This window comes from Gavia stellata, chromosome Z (genome assembly GCF_030936135.1).
Source record: "Gavia stellata isolate bGavSte3 chromosome Z, bGavSte3.hap2, whole genome shotgun sequence".
Taxonomy (NCBI): Eukaryota; Metazoa; Chordata; class Aves; order Gaviiformes; family Gaviidae; genus Gavia; species Gavia stellata.
The window spans coordinates 9585933-9610083 of record NC_082637.1 but is presented as its reverse complement, the minus strand read 5'-3'; the positions used below and the strand labels follow the sequence as shown (position 1 = coordinate 9610083).

The window sequence follows — 24151 nt, the reverse complement described above, 5'->3', positions numbered from 1 at the left end:
CCTGACAACAGCACCAGGCATGGCTTACAGCCTTGGGCTGTACTGTGAATTCATTCAGCAGCACCTCCTCCCTGGTCTAGTTCCTCCTTGAAAGCAAGTCTCACAGATAACACAGGGTGGCTTGCATTTGAAAAAGATTGGCATACACATGCACATATATGCAAGCATACCTTCTCACTCTTACATAAAAGCTGTACTCCCTGCCTTTGCCTAATAGCACAAGTTTATGAGAGGTCATAAAACCTATGGTCTTAGCCTCAAAATGAGACAACAGGTTTACTGAGTATGGCAGATGTAGTTTTAAGAGGGAGGCCCATGGAATAAATAGGCATCCCTCTTTGTCCTCCCCTCTTGAAGCCAAGGCTCCAAGTAACTGGCTGTCCATGCAGTTTTTCTGCCAACTACCTGGATGAGGACGTACCAACACTGCAGCTCTGAAGATGTGAGCAAAAGTGTTTTTCAAGCCTCACAGCAGTCATCAATCTCTAGACAGAAAACTGGAGAGCTATGATGAGTAATGAGCTGGGGTATTATTCAATGGCAATAGATCTGCCTTTGCAATCTTATTAGCCAGTAAGCACCTGGTAATGTTCCCAGTTTACATTTGACTAGTTGAATAATCTATCAGTCAACAAGGTCCTATGATTTGATCTCAGCAAAGGAACAAACTAAACACCTCCTGATTTCACCTGAGTTGATTCAGTCTTTAAATACTGCTGGAAGGTCCCTTAGAAATGCTTTGCTTGAGCTTCAACTTGAAATTTGCTGTCTAGCTACCTCACATCTTTGAATATAAGATGTAGTGAAAGCCAGTTCTTTTTAAAATCACCTCTGGATTGCTAATACTCCTGTCCAAGACCCATCAGCTACATATATAATAGTAAACTAAAACTGTGCCAGGGAAGTTCAGAGAAACTGGAACCCAATCATCTGTACCACTGAATTTTTAGAAAGGTCCTTGACATAGTTTTGGCTTGTGCCTAACTCCAAACATTTCCTGGACAAAGTCTGAGTGTTAGCACAGAACAGAGGCTGTTTTCAGTAGTTAGCTTGGATGTAGCCGTGATATTCTGGAAAGTAAGATAATTTAATAGTTTGGGTGTGGGCCATTCTGTGCCAGCTGGCCCAGTGCTAGGGCAAAGTGCCAGGTATGTTTACTTTACTAATATATACACAGCTACCAAATACCAAAGCTGAGTTGGCTGCATCTGGATAATTGTTTATATCATGTCTTTAGAGAATCTAGCTCGCCTGTGAACTTCTATTTCTACTCTTGTAACTGGTCCTGTTGCAACGTACCTCTTCCTGACTAAACGTGCACATCTAGAATGTGTCTACACGTGCATCCATTTGTGAGCAAATCACCTTGTGATCCTAAAATAATTAGTGGAGGTCTAGCCAATATAGTCAGTGGAGCGTAGGACATGACTTCTCTCTTTTTTCAGGACACTCCTAGCTGTGCTCAAATGAAACAAGTCCCACTGGCTGTGTAGCAGGGACCAGTGCTGACTGCAGTGAAGGCAGGCACCTAGCTTAAATCGAGGTACCTCTGTTGTGGGATTTACTTGGTTCTGCAGCTGGGACTGACATCTTAAGGTAAGATGTTGTTAACTGGCTAGTGCCTGTGTGAGTCACTCCCCAAAGTGATGTGAATTGCTGAATCAAACACCTAATGCATGCAAACCCCACCAGAAATGCTGCCGAGTATGGTGGAAGTCTACTATTTTGTCTACTTTTGCCAAGACTAGACCTTTGGTTGGATCATAAGCCCTGGTGCTCAGATGCTGATACAGTTGTACCTCTGCATGAACCTTGGCTTTAGATAAGCTCACAAAGCTACACTAGTTTTTATCATCACTTTACTTTTGAGATGGAATTCTGAGGCCATTTCCTCATCCTGTGCAAAGCTGTAAATAATACAGCATTTTAACAAATGGGACTAATAAGAGAGATCAGAAGTGCATTTGCTCACTATATTTCATTTAGACCAGATAATGAAGCTGGGAGTTGTACTTTGATGCTATTGATATTAGTTGCCTACAGATTTGGATCAGATTTGGATTATTTTTTTTTCTCCTTAGTTGCCCTGATATCCACTGCTGTAATACAAAAGTCTCCACTGGCTAGCTCTTGGGGGTGGAGGGGCTGGGGTGTGAGGGCTGGGGAGAGAGAAGGAGCAGGGCAAATGCCAATAATTTTACATTTTCCTTGTGAGCACATCCTGTGGACAGAACGGCTGATTCCTCTGGCTTCATTTGACTGTTTTAGTTTCGGGGGGCTTGGTATGCTCAGAAGTTGTTGGTGCATTTGGCTCTCCCCTTTCCTATTAATTATGTGGAGTTGTATTTCATATTGTTGAAGGTATTTAGACAGACTTCAAAAAGAAGAAAATCTATCCTGAGAGTTGGGATGTCACAGTGATAAGGGATAGGCAGACAGACAGACAGACAAGCTGTCTAACAATATCATATTCATTTCTTTTTTCAGGTCAGATACCTACTGATAGATTATATGACTTCTTTGTTATTGCTGTTGTTATGTACACTATCGGCAGTTAACCATCTTTGTTTCTCCACGTCAATGTCAGCAGCGTTAATGGTGCTATGCCAGATTTGAACACGTATGACTAGGAACAGAATGTAGGTACTGGGAAAATAGCCTAAATATTTGGTTTCCGAATGGCTTTAATGTTTAAGCCCATGACTATAGGGCTCAAAGCATGATGATAGCACTACAGTTGCTCAAGAAACTATCCGTGTTTTGAACACCACCCCTGCATTGTCATCGACACTCTTGAAGGACAAAAGAGAAAGGGAGAGGTTAAAAAGCTTGAAGCTGTTTCTGTGCATCAGTTAATTAATAATCAGAGAAATATATGTTCTGGTCTGAAGATGGTTGGTAGGAGGACAGGATTTTGTGATAAATCTATTTTATGGGGGTGATGTTGGGGTTTTTTTCTTTTTTTTTTTTTTTCCCCCAAGGATTGTGTAAAAAGGCTGCTTTAATAAATGATTTATCAAAGCAGCAAAGAATTAAGGAATCTGCTAGGACTGCAGCTCAGGGCAGCTAATCTTCCTGATTCTGCACAGCATCTTCCAGCAAGGTACCTATGTTAGAGTCCATGACTTCTGGCCTGCTCTTTTTCTGCATGACTGTAAATGGTTAGCAAGCAAAAACTGGGGTAACATCTTGGAGGGTGCTTTGGTTTCTCCCCATTTGTTCCACAGGAAGTCTTGGTAGTGGGGCATGCTGAGGGTGCTTCATGCCCTTCTCATGATGCCAGCATGATAACCAGTGGCTTTATGCAACTGATATTACTCAAGGGTTGTTTTTCTGTTTTAATCAGCTGAGACAATAAAGAAGGGAATTAGCAATCTATCTCAGAGTGCGTTTGAAGACTGTTTTGCAACTGTAAACTTTTCATTCACAGTGAGTAGTGTCTCTGCATGGCAATGAATTAGTTTGTGCACTAAGTGCAGTCCTGAATGAGCACATCATTAGATTCCCATGGATCCCTAATTGGTCTTTCTGAGTTTTCTGTTTCTCTTTGCATGCTGCAAGGAGAATTAGCGGTTAATGTGGAAAACAGCATTTTGATGATCTGCTAGCAGGTTGGAATAACATGTTGCCTCCCTTCAGCAGAAGCTTTCCTCTGGATGGAGCCCAATGCTTGGTAACTACACTGAGCATCCCCTAAATCAGAAGTCAAGACCATGATGAATGACAGGTCCAGATACAAGCTTTTGATCCAGACTCCTGAACTGGGGGCAGATAGTCCTACAGCACATCCAGTCATGTAACTAGGCCAGTCTCAGGCAATGGAAAGGAAAAAAGGAACCTCAAAGAAACAAATATTTAACTTGTCTTAAAACTAAGAAGAGTTATTTGATTTATGTTCCAGATGCTTGCTGAACAAAACTACCATCTCAGAGATGCACTTTGCAAGAGATTGCAACAGAAACAAAAAAACATTGGTGCTTATTTTCTTATTTAGGCCAGAGAGAGGTTTTTCTGGTTCTGGCTGTCAATTTATTTGTCTGACTGACATGAGGGATCTTTCTTGGCACTTCCTGTTCCTCCAGTTATGAAAGTCACCAACTAAGGAGAGGATCTCATTCTTCTGAACTTTCCCCTCTTGTCATTCAAACCATGTTCATCTCACTAGAGGGAAATGAGAATAACAGCAGAGCAAGGGTCTGCCTCTCAGCCTGTGGAAGGCAAATTCCCATGCAGTGAAAGAGAAGAAACGCCGTGCTTATGGGCTGGGTACCAGCATAGGAGAAGTCCATGCCCTTGCTTCCCTTGTGTCCAAAGTGCTGCTACCCGGGACATAAGAGGGGGCCTCAGCCAGACTACTAAGATGGAAGAAGCTGCAGAAATCACTGGCAATTGGTTAGACTTGAGGCCCCATTCCTTTCCTTCCCTCAAGCATTTGAGTTAGTAATTAAGGATTTGTTTATTAATATAATTGGTTATTAATATAACTGTCCCTTTAGCGCATAGTTTCCTTGCTTTTGTTACTAATCAGTGAAGGGTGAGATCTAGGAATGTCAGGGAGGCATTTTCTGCTGGGAAGGCAACAATAAGGCGTTCAAATCACAGGAGTCTTCTCCTCCAGGGGAAGGGTGCTGGGGAGGAGCTCCCGCCCTTCTCCCCCATCTGGACCTGACCACGTACCCCTCAGCACTGCCCTGCTATTTCAATCAGTCCATTTCATTTATAAGATTGCTCAGTTTCTCTTTCTCCATGTTTATTAGTCTTATCAGAGAATAGGGGTTCTCCTTTAATTGCCTTGCAAGGTCTTTACCTTGCTATGCTCTTTACACAATGTACTAGCTGCTGTCTTGCAATATTTTAGTGCTGTAAAGAATTTCAGGATACAATCTGTATGTAAAAGTAGCTCTATAATGTATGTGTGCATTGGAAGGTATTGTATTGTAAGGTGATTTATGGGTACTGGAATACTCAATAAAGGAGTATGTCTGCAGATCAAGGGCATAGCACTTCAGAGGTTTTCCAGTGTCTAATAGTGTTGGATGACTTTTTGGAATATTTAACCTTCCACTGATGTTTAATCATGTCCAAGTGAGATCCGTCTATCCAGTTATCCATCCCATCCATCCATCCATCCACCCATTTTTTTAATGTAAGAACAGTCAGGATCTGACGACTATGCTAAACAACTATTATTAAATATTTCACATCTGCAGGATGAGATAATTGGAACCTCAGAATATTCGAAGAATTGGCTCAGAAATTTGCTGAACCATTAATGTTAATTTTAGAAATTTATGGATTATTAGAAAACCTTCAAAGTGTTCCAGAAAAAAACCATCTATTGTTAGTTTTTAAGGATGTAAACTAGATGACCTGGTAAACTTAGTTAATCTTTCATAAGCCTAAGTAAAATTATGAAAATTTTGATATGAGATGATATGGCAAAGAATTAAAAGGTGTACAGTTAATACCAATCATCATGGTTTCATGGAAAATAACATCTATCAAATGAACCTGATTGCATGATATTGCAAGTTTGGTTAATAAAGTAAGTATTCATAGAGCATACTTAAACTTTTCTAGAGTATTTGAGAAAGCCCTTCTTTATAGAAAATTAAAGCGGCCCATATCAAACTTCTTAAAAATGGGATAATAGATAGACCACCAAAAAAATTGTAAATTGTGACTTACAATATTGAGGAGTTTCTAGTAGGCTCCTTCAGGAGAGTGCTGGAAGCTTTATGCTATTAAATTTCTCTAACATTTCCTGGAAGACATCTAAAGTAATTAGTGGTAAAATTTGCCAACCATACAAAAATGGTGAGGCAGTAAACAATGACAGAATTAAGTCATGTTGACCTGGGTCACTGTGTAGGCTGGACTCAGCTAGAGTGTTCATTTTCATGTAACCAAATGCAAAATTAAGTATCCACAGGAAAAAGCAAGTGGGTCACTCATAAAAAGGGGAAATCTTCACTAGAAAACAGTGCTTCTAAGAAGAACATGGGTGTCATGATAACAGCCGAATACATGAGCTCTCAGGATTATGTTGAAATACTCAAAGTCCCAAGACTCAGTACAGTCTTGGGATGAAGACAGTCTCTGGGCAATATGCTCTAGAAGTAGCAAGGTGATGTTACCTCTAAGTATGGCTCAGGTAAGATCCTTGCTGGAATTCTGCATTTAGTTCTGGTGATTTCTCTAAAAAAAATAAGTTTTAAGAATTATTCACAACTACAGGAATAATTCTAGGTCTGAAAAAGCAATGAGAGTTGCCGCAGTTTATTGAAGAGAAGGTTAAACAGTCTTCTGACCATAGTCTATAAATAATTTCTAACAGAAGGCACTTTTTTTAATATAGAAAAAAAAAAGTTCTTGATGATTTCTTCTGGGTGGAAGCAGACGTTTGACAAATTCAAAATGGAAATAAGACACTGAGTCTGCACATTTTAAATAGTGAAGGTAATTAACTATTTTGGAACACCTTGTTTAGCAATAGGGGTGGAGCACCTATCACATGAAATCCTGATTAAGAGATTTTCTAAAAGGTTTGCTATGACTCAAGCAGAAGGTTTGAACCTGTCACATGAGCTGAGGTATCTGGCATATGTTATTTCAGAGTTCAGTCCAAAGGATCAGAATGGTCCCTTCTGATACTGGATATCTGTCTGTCTATTGTTCATTTCACATTTCAGATATTGAGAATATCAGTCCTTGCCTACTAATCTGGCATGGACTGTGGTAACAGTCATGATTGAGGTGACAATTGATGCTAATGTCTTATAATAAATGGCCCCAAAGTGTGGGCTGTGGACCACTGAGACAGCTGACTGGTACTCGTTCTTCATCTTGCTTCCAGCTGAGAGAAACTGAACAGATGGGAAGGGGAGATTAAATGAAGAGTGAAAGTAGATGGCATGATTAACTTTTTCTAAAGGTCAGAACACCCAGTGCAGAAGGTAGCTTGAAATACACAAGCATCTTCCTTATGTCACCTTCCCATCTTCCTGTGCATGAAACTACTTCTATACATTAAGGCAGCATGAGCTGGAATGTGCAAAGAAGTGGTCCCTGTTATTGTGCCTTGTCAGTTGGATGCTCTCCAGACAGTGCCTCAAAGAAGCAGTATCTTCTCTGAAGAAGGTTGAGGGCTGTAGATGCTGACCCTGAATATGGTGGTTCAAACCAAGAAGGACTTCTTTTCTTCCTACGAGTCTTCTCTTTCATAGTCTGTTTGGGTTTTTTTCATACAAAAATTACTGTCATGACTCATGCTGAAAGAACAAGGTTAAGATTCAAGATTAGACTAGAATTTGGACAGTTTAAATTACTGCATGATCAGATTTAGGGTTTCATTTCATACCTACATCTGGAACCAGTGCACCTGATCAGGACCAACTTTTTCTAAAAAGAGAAAAAGAAGTAAAAAATTGATACAGAAAACCACAACAGATTTCTCATCCTAAGAATGGAGTTAACACTAAAAAATTCTCTTTTTCCTGTAAACAGAGCTTGTCTAAAGGATGAGCAACTATTTGTCTGATGCTGTGGGCTGTGATCCTACCCATTCTGCAAAGTAGGCGTTGAAGTCACACAATGAAGGGATGGAAGAAGTGAAGGATTCAGCCTTCAGGATTCAGACTACTGGACCAGTATACATATATGTCTGCTGTGAACAAGAAGTATTGTGGTTCTTATAAAAGAAGCATAATGTTCCATCCCAGATGATGACGATCTTTCTCACAAGGAACAAACTAGCCAGTGAGGAATCACCCACAGATAAGTGAATGGTATTTGGTCTTTTTTTGAGTGATAATTGGAACTGAAGCAATTTCCTAACTGTTTTCAGAAATGGAAGGAACTCTTCTTGACTTGCTTTCTGAGCCTTCCTTGCAAATGTTTGATGTCATGATGTGTCAATATAAGGTTTATGGGGAAAGTACATGGTTGGAAAAAGCAGATGAACTTTTGAGGAGACAAGTTCTTCTGCCAGTGTAAAACCAGAAGCAAAGAATGAGCTTAGCGTAGGTTTTACACAAGTTATGAGTGGGATCTAAGTAGGTGCTCAGTTGAGGATGCACTGAGAGTGTTGCTGAATCAAGATGAAGGCTATTTTAACATTTGTTTTGTTGGAGTTGTACAAGATGAAAATAACTACTGAAGCTCCCGTCAGCCATGTCACAATCCATTTCTTATCTTAATTTCTTTCCTCCAAGGTTCTCTCTTGGATCCCACTCAATTTGTGGGTTCTTGATGAAGAAACCGTGTATGAACATTGCAGCTACTGAAATCACCAGTCGTTGTTCTTGGTCTATAAGAGACAAGCATCATAAAAGGTGACATTCTTTTTGATAATATTTCATAGTGGGGAAGTAAATTCCTTCCTGGGCTAATCAAGGAAAAAAACAAAACAAAACAGGAAAACCAATCAGGAAGGTGTACTGTGAATTGTACTAGTGACTAGTGACTATTTTTTATCAGTTCTCTCATGTCCCAGGGAGTCTCTGAAATAGATCCATTCTTGGTGTAGCAATGCACAGAATCTCCCCACCTTGCTCCTGCCAATCATTACCTAGATGGTAACTGCCTCTCCCCTTTATGTCATTGCACATCTGATACCTCATTATGAGTAGGTTGGGGCAACCCAATAGATATAGAAAGACTTGAAGCTTATCTTGTGGGACAGTCTGGAAGTTTCTGTTCAGAAGCCAGAAGTAGTGATGAATAGTTTTTGGCCATGCTTTTCAAACCAATACTTTACTTTCTATGGAGGCCACTGTGTGAAAACCAGCTAACAAAACTAAAAGTGAAATCAACAGGAAAAAAACTGGTCATATGAAGTGAGTCATTGGGAAAGAAAAAGAAAAGAGAAAATTTCTTAATATCTAGACCAGGAGGTTGTGAACCGTCACTGAACTATGCTGGGTACCAAAAGGAGAGGGGAAACAGTTATACAAGTACATTTTAAGCTGGAAGATAACATACTGTTCCAGATACAACCAGCTGTTACATCTGCGGTCCTTTCAGTGTCAATATAAAAGACCTCTGTGTTTTCAACTACCCACAATGGACAGGGAGATGATCAGCTGGCTTCTTTTGTCATCAACATCAGTGGGAATGAAACACCTTCATATTACAGTGTGGCTGCTGATAAATTCCTCTGGGTCTGCCAGCAGAGCATTCACCATTAATGGTCTTCAAAAGAGTACCCTGAATACTGTACCTGGATATCTCTGTGAAGAGCCTTCTGCAGTCCCTCAGAAGAGTTACATTCAGTCTGTGAGATTTGAATCATATCATAGATTGCCTAAAGCCTGATCTAATTCTGGCTTCTGGGGGTCTTGCCCGATGACCTGTCTGAACTCTTGATCCACACTTGGGTGGGAGATGGGAAAATATGCTTGTGTTTTAATTAATGAAATAAGGAGAGTAGAAATATTGATGGAAAACACATTTATGAAAATACCTGTGATTAGAAAAACTGGAGACCTGAGAAAAGCAGAATGGTTATTGGTAATTTGGACAGGGATCTTTGTTTGAAGGGGTGGGGTAAAAATATGCATTACTCCTAAAAATGTAGCTCTTGCAGACTCCTAAAATCAAGAAGCAAAAATTCTTCCCTCATAAGCATTTTTAAAAGCCCAATAACGCAATAATCCTTCTGGAGCCTGTTCAGCCATGTCAGGAGATGCACAATGAACAGGGTAAATACATTACAATTTCTGGAAACCCTTCTGAAGAAGGATTGTAAAGGGTAATTGGGGACCTATCTTTAGAACAATCATGTAATTTCACCTTTAAAAGAACACAATCAGATTTGTAGGTCATGTTGCCAAAAAGGGAGAAAACCTGTTGCCTGTGAAGTAGCCAAAGATAGCAGCTGCTCTTAGAAGTTAGATGCACCTCCTCCCTTTTACAACAATAAAAATGCCTGGCTAAATATCAAGGGGATTGAAGCTCAGCTGGTGAAATGGGCATAGTCCCACTATCCCTAGGTTTTCCATGGGTTACATCACTAAGGGTCTGATTAGAGATGCGCCCTGGCCTGCAAGGAAGGCCAACAGCATCGTGAGCTCTCTTAAGAAGAGCACAGCCAGTCAATTGGGGACGTGATTACTGTTCTCTACTAAGCACTCATTAGACCACACCTGGACACCTAGTTCTGGGCACCATCTCCCCCCAGCATATGAAAGACAGTGACAAAGCAGAGTGAGTTCAGCATATGGCCATCAAGAGGGACAAGGGCTGGAACACTTGACCTGTGAGAGCGAGACATAGATAGTCTCTTCACAGCGATGCATGGTGGGAGAACGAGAAACAAAATAAATAAAAAATAAATTGAAGCAACAGAGTTCCAGAATGGATATAAGGAAAACCTTTTTCACCTTGAAGGCCAGCAAGCATTGGAACAGGTTGCCCAAATTCAAACCACTTTTTCAGTGGTTTTCATTGTTTTTAATAATTCACATACATATTTGCTATTGCAGAAATATATGTATATAAAATACATAGACAATGTACATGCCTATATATATGTGATATGTACAGATCAAGACTGGGGAGAGTGGAGATGAGGTTGAATTTGATTGGGGGTTTGAGATAGATGAAACCAGAAATGGTTGAGAAAGGTATACATGTTTTTATGGGGACCTGCAAGTTCTTACCCTGATGACAACCTTTGAAGATGTCAATATATACTATTTGAAGATGTTCATCTCATCTGGGGATTTTTTTTTTGTTTTGGTTTGCTTACTTGAAGAGGGAAGATACCACATGCACCAATACATTAAAACAATGGTAAGGTTGCAAAATGAAGCACTCAAGTTAGAAATGCAAAAAATTATGTTACCTATAAAATTTTAATTCTGTGTTGTTTTGTATATGTATTAAGGCTTTGCTTCTAACCACACATTTCTGTATTTTTCTTTTTCATGGCATCCTTGTTTTAATTACTGTACAGAATGGATAACATAACAGGGTGAGGAAAATGGCAATGTATCAGACTCATTGTTGCAAGTGTTAGAATGTAGACAATAAATAAGGCAGGGAAAGGATGGTTTTGCAGTTGTACAACCAAATGCTGCCTTGGAGAACTGGAATTGATCCCTATTTCTGCCATGACATCCCAGTTATGCTGGGTAAATCATATATCACACAATTCCTTCATAAGATCTCCTAGGCTACTTTTTTACTAGTAAATAAAATAGGGCAGGCTCTGAGTGCAACTGGCACATCATGACTTCTATCTACATAAGTAAACTCTCTTACCCCTCAAAAGAGGGTGGCCTTGTGTATATTGCTGTCTAGGGGCAGTACCTGGCCCCTGTCACCACTGAGCCATGTCCGGCCATGGGTTAATTGTTGTGGCCCAGCTAGAGCCAATGGTACACAAACGTTAAAAAGATATGGGTAGTTATGGCACAGTCTTTGAACTGATATGCAAGACCTCTTTAGTTTGTCAGTGAAGATGAAGCTGTACTACATCTTCCTCTTGGTGCTCAGTGCGTGACCTGAGATCTCCCTGGCAGAAAGGCTGCTGCCTGTACCTGCATCTGAAGCGAGCATAAACATAGCATGCCCTGCATTGTGCTAAATACTCTGAGAAAACAAGCAAACAGATTGATCAGGCTCATGGCATCTCAGATTAGGCACCCAAGATTAATAAATTGTTTTGAATAACTTTCTATGCCTCATCATCCCCTTGGTGAAATGAGGACACCACGAGCACTGTGAAAATGCTGTTACTTAGCTCTGTGAACCTCTCAAAAGCTCTGCTGGGAAGAGCCTTAGGAAAACAGATGAGGAAATAATAATAAATTCATATTCATAGCAGGGTTTGAATGTTGTGTGGAAAGGAAGGCCTGAGGCCAAGCACAGAGCTGTGAGGATCTATTGAACAGCTGCTCAGTAACTAGCTAGCTGACAGACTTCAAAATGCTGAAGAGCAGCCCTGTGCAGTGAATGAGACAAGATAGATGGATATAAAGAAGTTGAAGATAGATATATGGGGGAAGGGATGGATGGTTGGATGGATTGATAGAGACTCGTCCATTCTACAGCTCGAATTCGCCTTGCATGAGAGAGATCTTGGGAAAACAAAAATAAAGACAGATGTAATGAGTAGTCAAAAAGCTGTGGTGGGTCTGCAGTCTCACAAGAGCAGGATGTGGTAGGTCTGTGCTCTGCAGATCCATCACCTTGAGTTCAGAAATGGGCCTGCCTGTGGGAGGGGTCATTATTTCTGACTTCCGAACAGAAGCTTCTGGACTGAATGAACGTAGCACTAGAGACCCTCCTCTGGATTTCTACACATGGGAGTGTTCACGTTTGAAACTGTAATATCCTTGGAGCACATGTAGGACCAGTCGTATACGATTCGAGTTCATCTACTCTACCTAATGTCAAAGGGTTTTTAGAGGAGGTGGCAGTAGATAGCTTGCTGTGCAGGCACATGAGAGCCCGGTCAGGTTCTTTTCCTGAGTCCCAGTGCTGATGGATTGATTTGAAGCCCAGAGCATTAAGTTTTTAATCTCCTTAAACACTCTTTTTGTTTTTTTCTCTTTTCTTTCTTCTGGCATTAACTCTTAACATCGGTCATTTCCATTAGTCACATAAATGGCCGTTCCCCCTTTGAAGGTCATTAAATGAGTAGCCACACAGATCCTGTAGTAATGAGTTCCTCCATCTAATTACACTACAAGTAAAAACATTTAAAATGATTGTGTAAGTGTGCATGTGAGTAGGTATGTACAAACATATCCATAACTTTTAAACGTATTCTGGATGGACTATGTCTATCACTTGTGTGGAGAGATGGATAGAATAGTGATAGACACATGGACAGACAGATAAATAGAAGACAGATTCTGCTAACATATTCTCATCTAATAAATTGTTAAGCTACAAAAGAAAGCAGAAGTCCCTGTGTACAATGTATAGATTTTCTTTAATGTGAGTTACTGGGAAAATACAGAGCTGTCCCTTTAACTAGAGAGCTGCAAACAGCTGTTCCTTATGCATACATGCTTGCTTGGTCTGAAAGTTTTGGTAAGTCAGTGCATAACTGACAGTTAGATTTATCTCCCCAATAAGCAATCAACATTATAATAAAGGAAAAATGCTTTCAGTGCACCTTTGAGAGTGCATCAGAAATTAATCTAAACATCAAATTAATTATAGTTTGTAAATGAATAGTGGCTCACAGCCCTAATACTTCTCCCGCTCCTCCTCCCCCTAAAGCCTCCCCCAACAAACTGCAATGGCTGGAGGTGCTGAGCAGTGAGTTTGATGAACAGTTCCTTCTCTTTCTTACACAAGTCTTTCCTTATCAGCTGGAGAAGAGTCCCATCCTTACTCTGCGGACCTGAAGTCTCAGAGCCTGTCTGCTTTGGAGTATAACAGACAGTAGCTAGCAAATAATAAACCATTGTGCCTCCTTCCCCTTTCCTCTGGGAAACCCTAAGCACCCCTCTAATGGTGTCCTCCTCTGCTTGGTTTACTTTCCAACTAAGCTGGACAACAAGGAGGATGAATCTCTCCTTGGCTGTCTGTCCCTGCCAGGTCCTTCAGTGTGGAGAGGACCACAACAAACTGGTGCTGATCTGAACCAAAACATCCCAGGGGTCAGGCATGCTTAACATGTCTGGGAAATCATCCCCATATTGTCTTAACTCAGGCACTCGAATCAGCAGCTTCTTCCATTACACTCTGAGCTTTGGTCTGTAGCCCGTAGCTGTATGGGAATGACAATCTGATATTGTCCAGGGACCAGAAACAAAATGTATTGCCACTAGATAATGCAAAGTAAAGGGCATAGCCTAATTCCATGGGCTACAGGCAGAAATGCTTGAGTAGAGCTTTTTCTTAAACAATTTGAAATCAGGTTAAAAGTAAAAAGAAAAAAAAAATCAAATTTAATCATAGTACTGGTAAGAGGAGCAAGCAGAGCTCCAGCTCTCTCCCAAGTGCTTTCTAATTATTCCCTTATCTGGTGGGAATATTCCTATTTACCAAAGGAAGAATCAGAAAAGAAATCCCAAAAAACTTTGAGCTGATACGTAACTCTCCTCATCCATGGATCCTAAAGCCCTGTGTAAAGGAGTCAGTGTCCTGCTACAAGAGGGGCAACCCAAGGCACACAGCCAGGTTGACTCATGATCACCCAGATGGGGCAGGAATACAGGACTGAAATTTCTTACCCTTACACCACCTTACTCCTGGACCTGCTCATTTGCCTGGATGAACTTAAGGAGAGCTGTTGGTTTTTTTTCAGATGAGAAACTGCCAGATTTGGCAGGGCGTTTTGGAGGCACATTGTGAGCAGGTGCTGAGCAATATTTTTCTGATGTACCTCAGGGTCTGTGGTTCCACTCCTACGTCTTATGGAATGCTGCCAATGCGCTTTAGACCTGATCTGCAATGCCCCTGGTCCCAGGGCCCTGCATAGCTTTGCCGATGTCCTAGTCTCTTGATGTTTCTTTCTTCTTTCTGTTTCAGCTTCCAGGTTGAAACTCTGTAGATCATCACAACCTGCCTGCTGCCTTGCATCTCCCACTCCACCTTTCTGCCACCACACTGCAGTCTTGAACTGCCACAGTGTTTTTAATAACATGATAAAAGCTCTAGCCAACCCTCAGCCCTTCTCCTGAGCTTCACCCCCTCCTGTGTCCAGTCCTCATTCCTCACTGCTTTTCTCACCTTTAATCTCTCTACTTTGGCTCCCCTGTTTCTTTTCATAAGCTAGAAGCCAGAAGAAGTTTAGTGGGGAATAGAAATATTTAACAGTGAAGGTAATTAAATACTATGACCCTCATCAAGTGGTATTATCTTCTCTCCTTTGGCAGCTTCAGAGAAGACTGCATGTTTTTCCAAATGGGGTGGCCCACTACCAGCTTTTGAGTGGACTCCCTGCAGGAATCTGGAATGAAAGTCAATGTCCATGTTGTACCAACAATCAAAAAATATGTTTCCTTTAGGCCATATAAATCTATGCTCCTAAGAAGCCCTCGCAGTTTGTAGTCAAAGCTAGAATGCTCCTTGCTATGTTTAATGTGGGACATTTCAAAAAGGGGTGGGACATCCCTACTGCCAGTGTGAAAGTCCATCTAGAATGCATAGAAAAGGAGAAAAACATCCAGCAGTTGTGGTTGCTCACACCTGGGGTGTCAGAACATGTCAAGCTGAGTGGAGGGGAACCATGGTGTCTCTGTGGGCATAGGAGAGGTTCTTCACAGGATCCTGGAGTCATTGCCCCATGGGGAGAAACTGAAGCTGCCACACCAGAAGGTATGGGGAACAAGTATGTGCCAAGGAGACACATGTTGGGAACAAAGGGGAGGCATGGAGCAGAACTGGCCTGACAGCGTCTGCTGCTCGATGGCGTGCAAAGAGCCGGCAGATCTCAGAAAGATCTGCCTCAGACTGGAGGAATGACTTTCCAAGTGCACCAGTAAAGCAATTCCTCCAGCTTTAATTTATCTACATGTTATTTGACACCTTGGAGTAATCGTTTGGCCTCTGCTGCTCCATACATGTCCTCGTTTTTCTAATTTCTGTCATGTCTTCCTAATTAATATTGCCCAAACCTATCCTTTTCTTTCCCTTCTGTTAAAACATTTTCCTAGAATATGTCTGTCTCTGTATTTCACTAGTTTAAAATCTTCAAATGCCTTCTTAAAATGCGTCTTGTGTGACAATTAGGACCATATTGTAGCGTCACCCTAGACAGAGGTAGAGTTAACCATGTGTGGGCAACATGAAGAATGGCTCTTCGCACATTGACTACTTGCCTTAGCAGCCTTAATAGTGGCATTTTACTGGAGTTTTCTTTTTGCTGGGTACGCAAACTGGTCACATTTAAATTATCTGCATAACTGAGAGGGGAATTATCACCAGAGCCATTACAACCAGTATGTAGATATATTGCATGTCCTCTGACATTTAGGATACCCACACACAGAAGAACTTACACACATACTTTAAGAAGGTGAGAGACTTAGTGCAGTCTCTGCCTTGCATAGAGACGAGATATAGCTCCAGGGTCCTGCAGAAGTTGACTTTCAGGCTGTGACACACTGTGCCTATGTGCAAGACATCCCAGATCAGCCTGTTGTGAGAATGGGAGTTACTGTCTTCAAGGAGCATCTGATTAAGTGTAATTTTTTCCCAAGACAGTGATTCCTGCTGTGGCCCTGTCATTTCACTGTGAATGGACAGCATGGCCCAGTGAGGAGAAACATGCTGGCTGTAAAAGAAGTGCATGGGAAGAGGCTACAGGTATTAGCTGGGCATTGAGTGAAGGACTAGCAAGTGAGGAGAGAGGACAGAACAGTGAAGACCTGTGAAGGTGAAATCAGTAAGTTTGAATACAAGAGGGTGGACAAGGCAGCGCCTGAGGAGAAAGCCAAGAAGATACTGATCTAGTTGGTGTGATGGAGGCTCAGGCCATGGGGATAGGCAGGATGTTGGTGAGTGAGAGGGAGAAGTGTGGTCTGCACTTGGACATATTACAGCTGCATAAGGATAGGGGGAAAAATAAAAACCAGAGGTTTGAAAAATTGTAAGAGAAAAGAAAGGATTTGAGCCTAGCCTGGATATGTGCAGCCGAAGGGAATTCTAAGGCAAGGAAGCCTTCCCATTTAAATGACTTTTTTGAGTGAGAAGTCAGTGTTGTTTCTCAGGCAGTCTTACACACCACAGCAAGCAGTCCTGCTATGGAAAACAGTAGACATATTTTGAGCACTTTAACATTTTACAGGTGAGCCTTGCTGTACTATGCATTCCTTGCTGCTCCTTGTCAGCCAAGAGGCAGCAGCCTCTGAATTGGGAAAGTTGAAGGCTTCATGACCACAGCGTTGTTTCTTCAGTGCATGCAGGTGCTAAATGTTCTCTGCAGGGTCGTGGACTCCAAAAACCAGGAGCAAGGCTTTATGGCTCATCTCACTTTCTTCCTAACACTCCCGTGGCTGCCCCTACACGATCCTGCCAGTAGTGGCCAAAGGATATAACTTTCTGTTGGAAATGCAGGGGAGAGTTTAGAGGTGAACAGAAAGGAATAAAAGTCCTGTTTTGAGATGCTGCTCTACTGATCCACTCACTTTGGGCCAGCTGCTTACAGGTAGTTCAACAGTGAGACAAGAGCAGCAAATGAAGTAGTTTCTGTTCCTGTGGAAAAAAACATGATGACATTTTTCTCCACAGAATTTTTTAAGTTTGTCTAAAGCAGGACTTCTTGACAATTTCTCGACAACCTGGGGCTAGACTCTGTTACAGCAATTTACTTGGGATCTGCATAGCAGATACATTTTAAAAGGTCATATAATGGTGGAATATCTTTCTGGGGCCAGACAGAATTGTCCCCCCAGGCTACCAGTTGGAGAGCTCTAGCTGGGTTAAAAAAAAGTGAAACAGAATGCAAATGCTATGTTTTTACATGTTGAGTTTTGGGAAATGTTTAAGCAGAAAAGGAATGAGTTTTCTTACTTCCAAAGTTAACAAAATCCTTTTTTTTCCTTTAGGAAAAAGTAATTTTGTTTTTTTTTTTAAATTGACTTTCTGAACAAAGAATGATAATCAGCACCAGCTTCAGTGGACTTAGCAAAACAAATGAAAGGCCTGATTTTCTGTAATACCCTCCACATTTTTACATTACTCTAAAGTTGAAGGTCAGCAGGGTGGGAGGTTTCGAAGAGTAGTGTGACTTACTTGTGATAATTACCTATCTGTACTTCTGCTATTTCTATCCTTCTGGAGGTGGTGCACACAGCAGCATAGTGAACATGTTTGTCTGAGACCAACAGTCACAGCAGGCACTCAGCTCTATGGGAAAGTAAGTTAAAGCCAGAGAAAACTGGGGCTTCACACCTGGGAGCCAAAACTGGCTGGACTTGGACATTTGTGTCTTACAAGCTAATATAAAGTGACTAAGATCAACTAGCAATCTGTAATTACCGCTTTTGCTTGCCTGTGCGCTTAGGTCTACACATCCAAAGGGCACCATCCTGCTTTCAGGCTGGAATATCCCACCATTAGTTTTGGAGGTTGCTTTGTCAAACAAGCTGATGTTTATATTCTCCGAGTAAGACTCAATGTTAAAAAAAATTTCTGCTAAGATCCCTCAATTCCTGCTCAGCTCTCAGCCATGACCTCACTGTACCTTGGAAGCAGCAATAAAGCCAGGCCCACAACCCTGCCCCACAAGCTAGGTATGTGTTGCTGTCCTCCTTAAGCCTTGTAGCCAGAGAGACTTTGAGCTAAGAGGAGATAAGGTGAATAACTGTCCAGAAGATACTCTCCCTCACTGGACTTGGCTCTCACCTCATTTCTCCATTTACCTTTGTTCTTCCCACTTGTCAATATGTGGAGAACCAGTCTCAGTAGTCCCCTAAATGTTTATGACAGGAATGGCAATTTCATTGCCAAAGGTCCATTTCTAACCCATGGGTATCCTTGGAGCATTAGTTTTCAATGTCACCTAGAGCTATGCTGGTATGCTCATCTTATTATGAGCTTTTATATGGTTAAAGCTCTAAAAAGCAGGTGGGCTCTGGAGAGAATAGGGCTAATTCATAATTTCTTATTTGAATTTCCCAACTCCCTCTTCACACCAAACTCTTTGTCCTTTATTCCTCTAGAGCTTGAGAATGCAGCAACCCAATGACTACTGGTGAAGGGGAACGCTGTGTCCCCTCACATCAGGGGGCAGGACTCTTTCAATCAAAGGGGAAGACAGCCTGTTCAGACCCTCTGTGAATGGGCAGGAGGAACTGTGCATAGAAAAGGGGCATGAAACTCTTGGAAGTAGTGTCTGACATGCACCATAGCTAGCAAGGGATGAGGTAAGAGTTTTGGGAGGTGGGCTGTCCAGGAGGGGAAAGGGGAAGGCAGCATGGAACGGAAGCATAGTGTGGAGACTGAGAGTGGCTGTAAAATCAAATGAAACTCCAGTAAGTCTTAACTCTGGAAGTTTGCCTGACAGAGTCCAGATCAGCTGCAAGTAACGGAGAAGAAAAACAATAGTTTGTCCCGTTACACGTCTCAGGGAAGGTCTGCAGAGAGTGCAGGATGGCGGAGAACCAGAAATTGCACATCCCAGTGGTGGGCACATGGATGGGGCAGATCCCCTGTCCACCGGGTGGGATGGGATCAAATGTGGTAGGGTCCATCCCCATGCTGCCACACTGCCAGAAGGGACCCCTCACAGCAACACCTTTGCAAACAACGGGATCCCACTGAGATACCACGCACAGATCGCCATGTGGCTGTTGGCTAGCTGAGCCCTCCCGTTGTGGGTGCAGCTCAGGGTGTCCCTAGCTGGTGTCTCACAGGCAGGTGAGGCTGTACTCTTACCACACTCCAGCTGGTGGGGTTGAGCCAGCAGTGAGGCCAGAGCTGTGTGAGCACAGCGCAGCTTTCATACCCAGCCTCTTAGCATGGCCTGTCGCTTGAGACACAGGGTTAGCTCAGTCTATCTGTATCTGCTGTGGTGCTGGCTTGGGTCCAGCGGGCTCAGGGAGCGGCTGCCTGCAGTCCACCGAGCAGCCATCCCCCCAGAAGACCAGGCTTTCAACTGATGTTCAGTCCTTGTCCCCTTGCCGTCTAATGCATCACAGCTGCTGTGAAGCTGCCCCCACAACTTTGACTTCCCTTAAACCCCATGACCTGTTTTTCCTTTTCCTTAGGTACAGAAGTTCCCCTTCTGCCCCATGCTCCCACTGCTGACCCTGTCACGTACCCCCACCAGCCCCCTCCATTTTGCTCCACGTGCTTTAGTCTTTTCTGTACCTTCCCCACCTCCCCTTCCAAGGGGGGATATTTTCCACCCCACCACCAGCAGCCGCAGCACCCTGCTGCTGGTGAGACGCCAAACCTTCACCTCTAAGCAGCGCACACAACTCTGAGCATGAGACAATTAGGAGAGAAAGAGGGAAGGGGGAAAGTATTGACAGGAGTAAATTGAGAGAAATCATAAAGCTTAAGCAGAAAGAAAGCAGTTTGAAAGGTAAAGTATTCAGAGAAAGCCCTTTCCTGGATGAATCTAATTGTTTTGTTATCTTTACCCACCAAAGCATTTACTTTGGTTTGTCGCCCGATCCACAAACACTTTCGAGGAGATGACATTACCGAAAGGCAGGAACATCTGCATCAGCTCAGCATCCCCAAACTCCTGGGGCAGATGGTAGATAAACAGGTTACAGCCCTCTGGTCCTATCAAGAGAAAAAGAAGACCCATGAATGGAGAGAAATAGGATATGAGAAAGCACAGGGTGGAGATTACTTTTGCATCCACTCTCTCTGACTGATGAGGGGTCACCTCTAGGAAGGAGTCTGTAGACTCTCAGAGGAACGGACAAAGCAGAAGACTAGGAACTCAGAAAGTTACCTACAGGCTATGCTAACTTCATTAACCTTCCCAGGACAGACACCAGAATAAAATCCAGAGACAGAGGAATGCAGCAACACATGTGGCCATGGAAAGACAGAATGAAGGAATAAGAACAAAAAGACCGAAAGAATGCAGTTCATAGTTTTTCTTTGCTCATCATAATTTCATTTAATCTGTAGAGTTTTGGGTGACCCACACTAACCCTTGCCTCTTCACAGTGTCTACATGCAGAAGTTTCATTATCCTTCTTGTATCTGTATGAGGACTGTGATAACAAGTAGAAGGATATGCACAAATCCACAGGCTTTTTTTTTTTTTTTTTGTAGGATTTTACATTCAACCCCCCAGCTTGGCACACCCTGAAGACTCCCCCAGATCTGGACAATTTGGCCATGTCCTCCATTCTAGAGGGTTCTGCAAGAGAGATTACAGATGGATTTAAATCCAAATTACTAGAAAAGAGGAATTGCCTTTTTTGCGTCAGTGCTGTAACATATACTCTTACAGACTTCAGAGGGTGCTTGGAAAAATATCCAGAGAGGAGTCTTTAATTGGAATATGCAGCTTTGTTAAAGTAGAGACCATCAGAAAATGTTATATTGAAATTGTATTTTGGGGCACAAGAGGGAGAATCTGCCTCTGGTCAAATAGCTTAGAATGAAACTTTTCAATGTGACTTTTATTTTTAAGCAAGCTGAACTTGAGCAAAAGTCAAAAGGGAACAGGTATGTCCAAGTGGTTTTGTTGGAAAAAATAAACCTTTAAACTCCTTACAGTGTTTATTAGTGGAAAAGTGTATAGTCTGAGGAGGCAGGGATTGGTTTTTTCATGGTCTTATTTCCAAAGGTACTTCCAGCTGCTGTCCAGCTCTGCGCTGACCTCGACAGGTAACTCCAGCTCGGCTTTGCTCAGGGGGGTCGAGATGAAGGGGATACAGTGCATGCTCCTTGCCATGAGGGTAGGAGGACAGAGGGAAGGAGGGGTTCCTCCTTCCCCCCAGCACATGTGCCTACAACCCTGTGACCTGATTAGCCAACTTTCCCCCGTTTACATCTGGGGCACAGTGTGGGGAAGGAAAGGGTTTTTTAATACTCTCATTTTCTTCATCAGGGCATAATTACGGTGTCATAACACAGCAAATTACAACTTTGCCTTTCCTGTTAGGGAGAGGAGTTTGCCTAGATGCTCCCACCTTTTATTAGCCATTATTCATCCCCCTGGCTGGCAGGAGAAGTACGGCAAAGTCAGGATTTTGACAGATGCCCATTTAAAGCTCATTAAAATTCCTGGGCCTCAGCGTGATTGAAGTCACAGGCTCTCCACATTTCCTTTTGGATTAATGGAAAATGAAGCCCTAATGAATATTTGCTAAGCACAATTTTCCCCACTAATTTGCTAAAAGGACTGTCACGAAGGAACAGCTGATCCTTTGCATCTTGTGCATTTCCTAGAGGTCATGAGGATGGTAACAGGGTTTCTTCCAAATGGGAGGGATAGTGGTATGGTGGGATAATTAACTAATTAGGCACCCGGTCATCTGCTTAGCTAAATTACTTTTGAACCTCAGTGGCCTACAATCAGGCTCCCCTATTTCATGCCAGGCTTTTCCATCTTCCCCCCACCTCCCGTCTGTCTCTTCCTTAGTCTCCTCACTGAGCAACTATCCCTTCTCCAGTTCTTGCTGCAGTTCATTTCCACACAATGAGGAGTTATTGGCATGATAAACTAGATATGAAACAGTCTGAAAGTGTTAAACAAACACCGACCCCCCTTAGGTGTCTGTTAGAATTGAGAAAATTCTGCCCAGGAGAAGACCACGGTCCAGAATAGCAGGGAAAAATTCGTTCCTTCATCTGAACGTGCCCCAAAGCACTTCTGCTGTGGGATTTGAGATCCACATTGTAATAGAATGGGTAAAATCTTGGCTTTGCTGCAATTAGTGGCAAAATTCCCACTGACATCACCAGAGCCAGCAGTTTGCTCTGTAAAACTGGCAAATTCTTTCAAAAATGCCAGCTGCATTTCCTGGGGTCTTGGATGTGTTGTGCATGAGTAGGGATTCTGCCTGCATGTGCTGAGAAACACCTACTAAGGCGTAAGGCAGACCAGGATGCACGCAACTTCATCTACACCGGGTTTAGAGGTTGGGCTCAAGGAGAGAACAACCCTTAGTTCACCTTGAAATCAGCTTTACGTCACACTGCTTAGAGACTAAGAAGAAGAGACCAGGGAGGATGCAAAAAAGCAGAGACCATCCTGAAAGACCAGTTCAGCTCTGAAGTGTTCCTGGGAAACCCATGCTGTGGCTTCCAGTACCAACTCAGACATTCAAGGCCAAACTCACTCTGTTCCCAACTACAGAAGGTTTTTGCTACTTTCCAATGTTGAAAACTCCGCTGAGAAGCAACCTGGGGAAGTATGATTTGTTATACTATCCTCATATATGAAAATTCTGCCATTAGAATTTAACAAGTAATTTCTTGTTAAATCCATCCATCCGTAAGTTACCTATCACAGTTAGACTCCTTGGTAAAGAATTCGCAAAACAAGCTCCCTCTGTCACAGCCCTTCTACCTTGTGGTGTTTTTTGCCTGAGTCAAGTTAATCCTGGCACTCCAGGGAAGACTATGTGTTTATGTGTATGGCTGCCTCTTCATATATACATGTATATTTTTAAGCAGCCAAAGGCATAAGTTGTTCAGCATAGAATGCTATGAAGAGCTAAGTTAGTTCTCAGTGCACACATGCAATGAATTTTAAAGGACGTGGTCAGGATCACTGGAGCAAGAGGAAGATGGCAGCTGGTATGGCAAAACTTTAGTGTAGACTCCAACTATCTTGTTGGAGAGAAAGGTCTTGTTTTGGACTGTGTTAATGGATTATCAGAGATCAGTATACTTGGCAGTTCAGGGCTGAATACAGTACTAAGATTATTTACCACACACTTTACTTAGGTTTTCAAAAGGACTGTAAGTCAGCTCGAAATCTAATCTTCATGACACATTATGAGAAGAAAATCAAGGTTCATTTCTATCCTGATATCTACCATGGCTCTTGATGTTATGGCTTTAAGTTATTGATATTTCTATTCATTAGTACACAAGAAGCACAGACAGCCTTGATTCGGACAAAAAGGAAATAGAAGTTTTAAGGAATGCACAATTTATGAATGATTTTTAAATTACAGGCAAACCATGCTGGATAATGGAAAAACCCGTGATTGAGGGCACAGGAGCACGTGCTAGATAACTCTGTGTTGAGTCCATGTTAATTTGGCTTCGCTGGACCTGGGTTGCTAAGCCATTGCTCTGCCCATGCTCCTCACCCTCTAGCTCATTGTTAGTTATTTAGCATAGGGGCAGCGGCAGACCCAACCTATCCCTGGATGTCCACTACCAACATGAGTAAACTCCACATACCTGAGCTGACATCAGCCATCTATCATTGCATCCCCAACACTGTGAGTCAGTGTCATAAGGAAAGGCTACGACTAGACTGCTCTTCCAACAGTAATTAAAAATGGGCTGTCCTGTAAGGTTGTATGAAGTCAGCCTACAGCCCTTTGGTCAGCTGCACACCTCACCTCTACAGCAAATACTCAGAGGCTGGAATTTCATTGCCTCTTCTGCATCTGCTTGCTATTCAGTCCCCAGCATATTTGAGCACAGGGCAGATGAAAGTCACAAGCCTGCACCGCTTTATTTTAATATCTAAGTGTACTTCTGAGTTTCAGAAACTACGTCAAGATGACTAATACCATACAAATTTAAA

The 24151-nt window shown here is 42.3% G+C and overlaps 1 protein-coding gene across 47 annotated transcripts in view; it reads right to left on the bottom strand.

Annotated features, from left to right (window-relative positions):
- CELF4 (CUGBP Elav-like family member 4) overlaps nucleotides 1–24151 on the bottom strand; it is a 685725-nt gene that overhangs the window by 1438 nt on the left and 660136 nt on the right. For 20 of the 47 annotated variants that reach the window (XM_059834415.1, XM_059834375.1, XM_059834372.1 and 17 more), the window contains one exon: nucleotides 20119–20202. The exons of 19 other annotated variants lie outside the window; for them this stretch is intronic. In XM_059834415.1, the coding sequence (XP_059690398.1) occupies nucleotides 20119–20202 (84 nt within the window). Of the gene's footprint in view, nucleotides 1–20058; nucleotides 20203–24151 lie in introns of all 47 variants that reach the window. 8 more of the 47 variants (XM_059834366.1, XM_059834367.1, XM_059834369.1 and 5 more) reach the window with 1 other exon arrangement.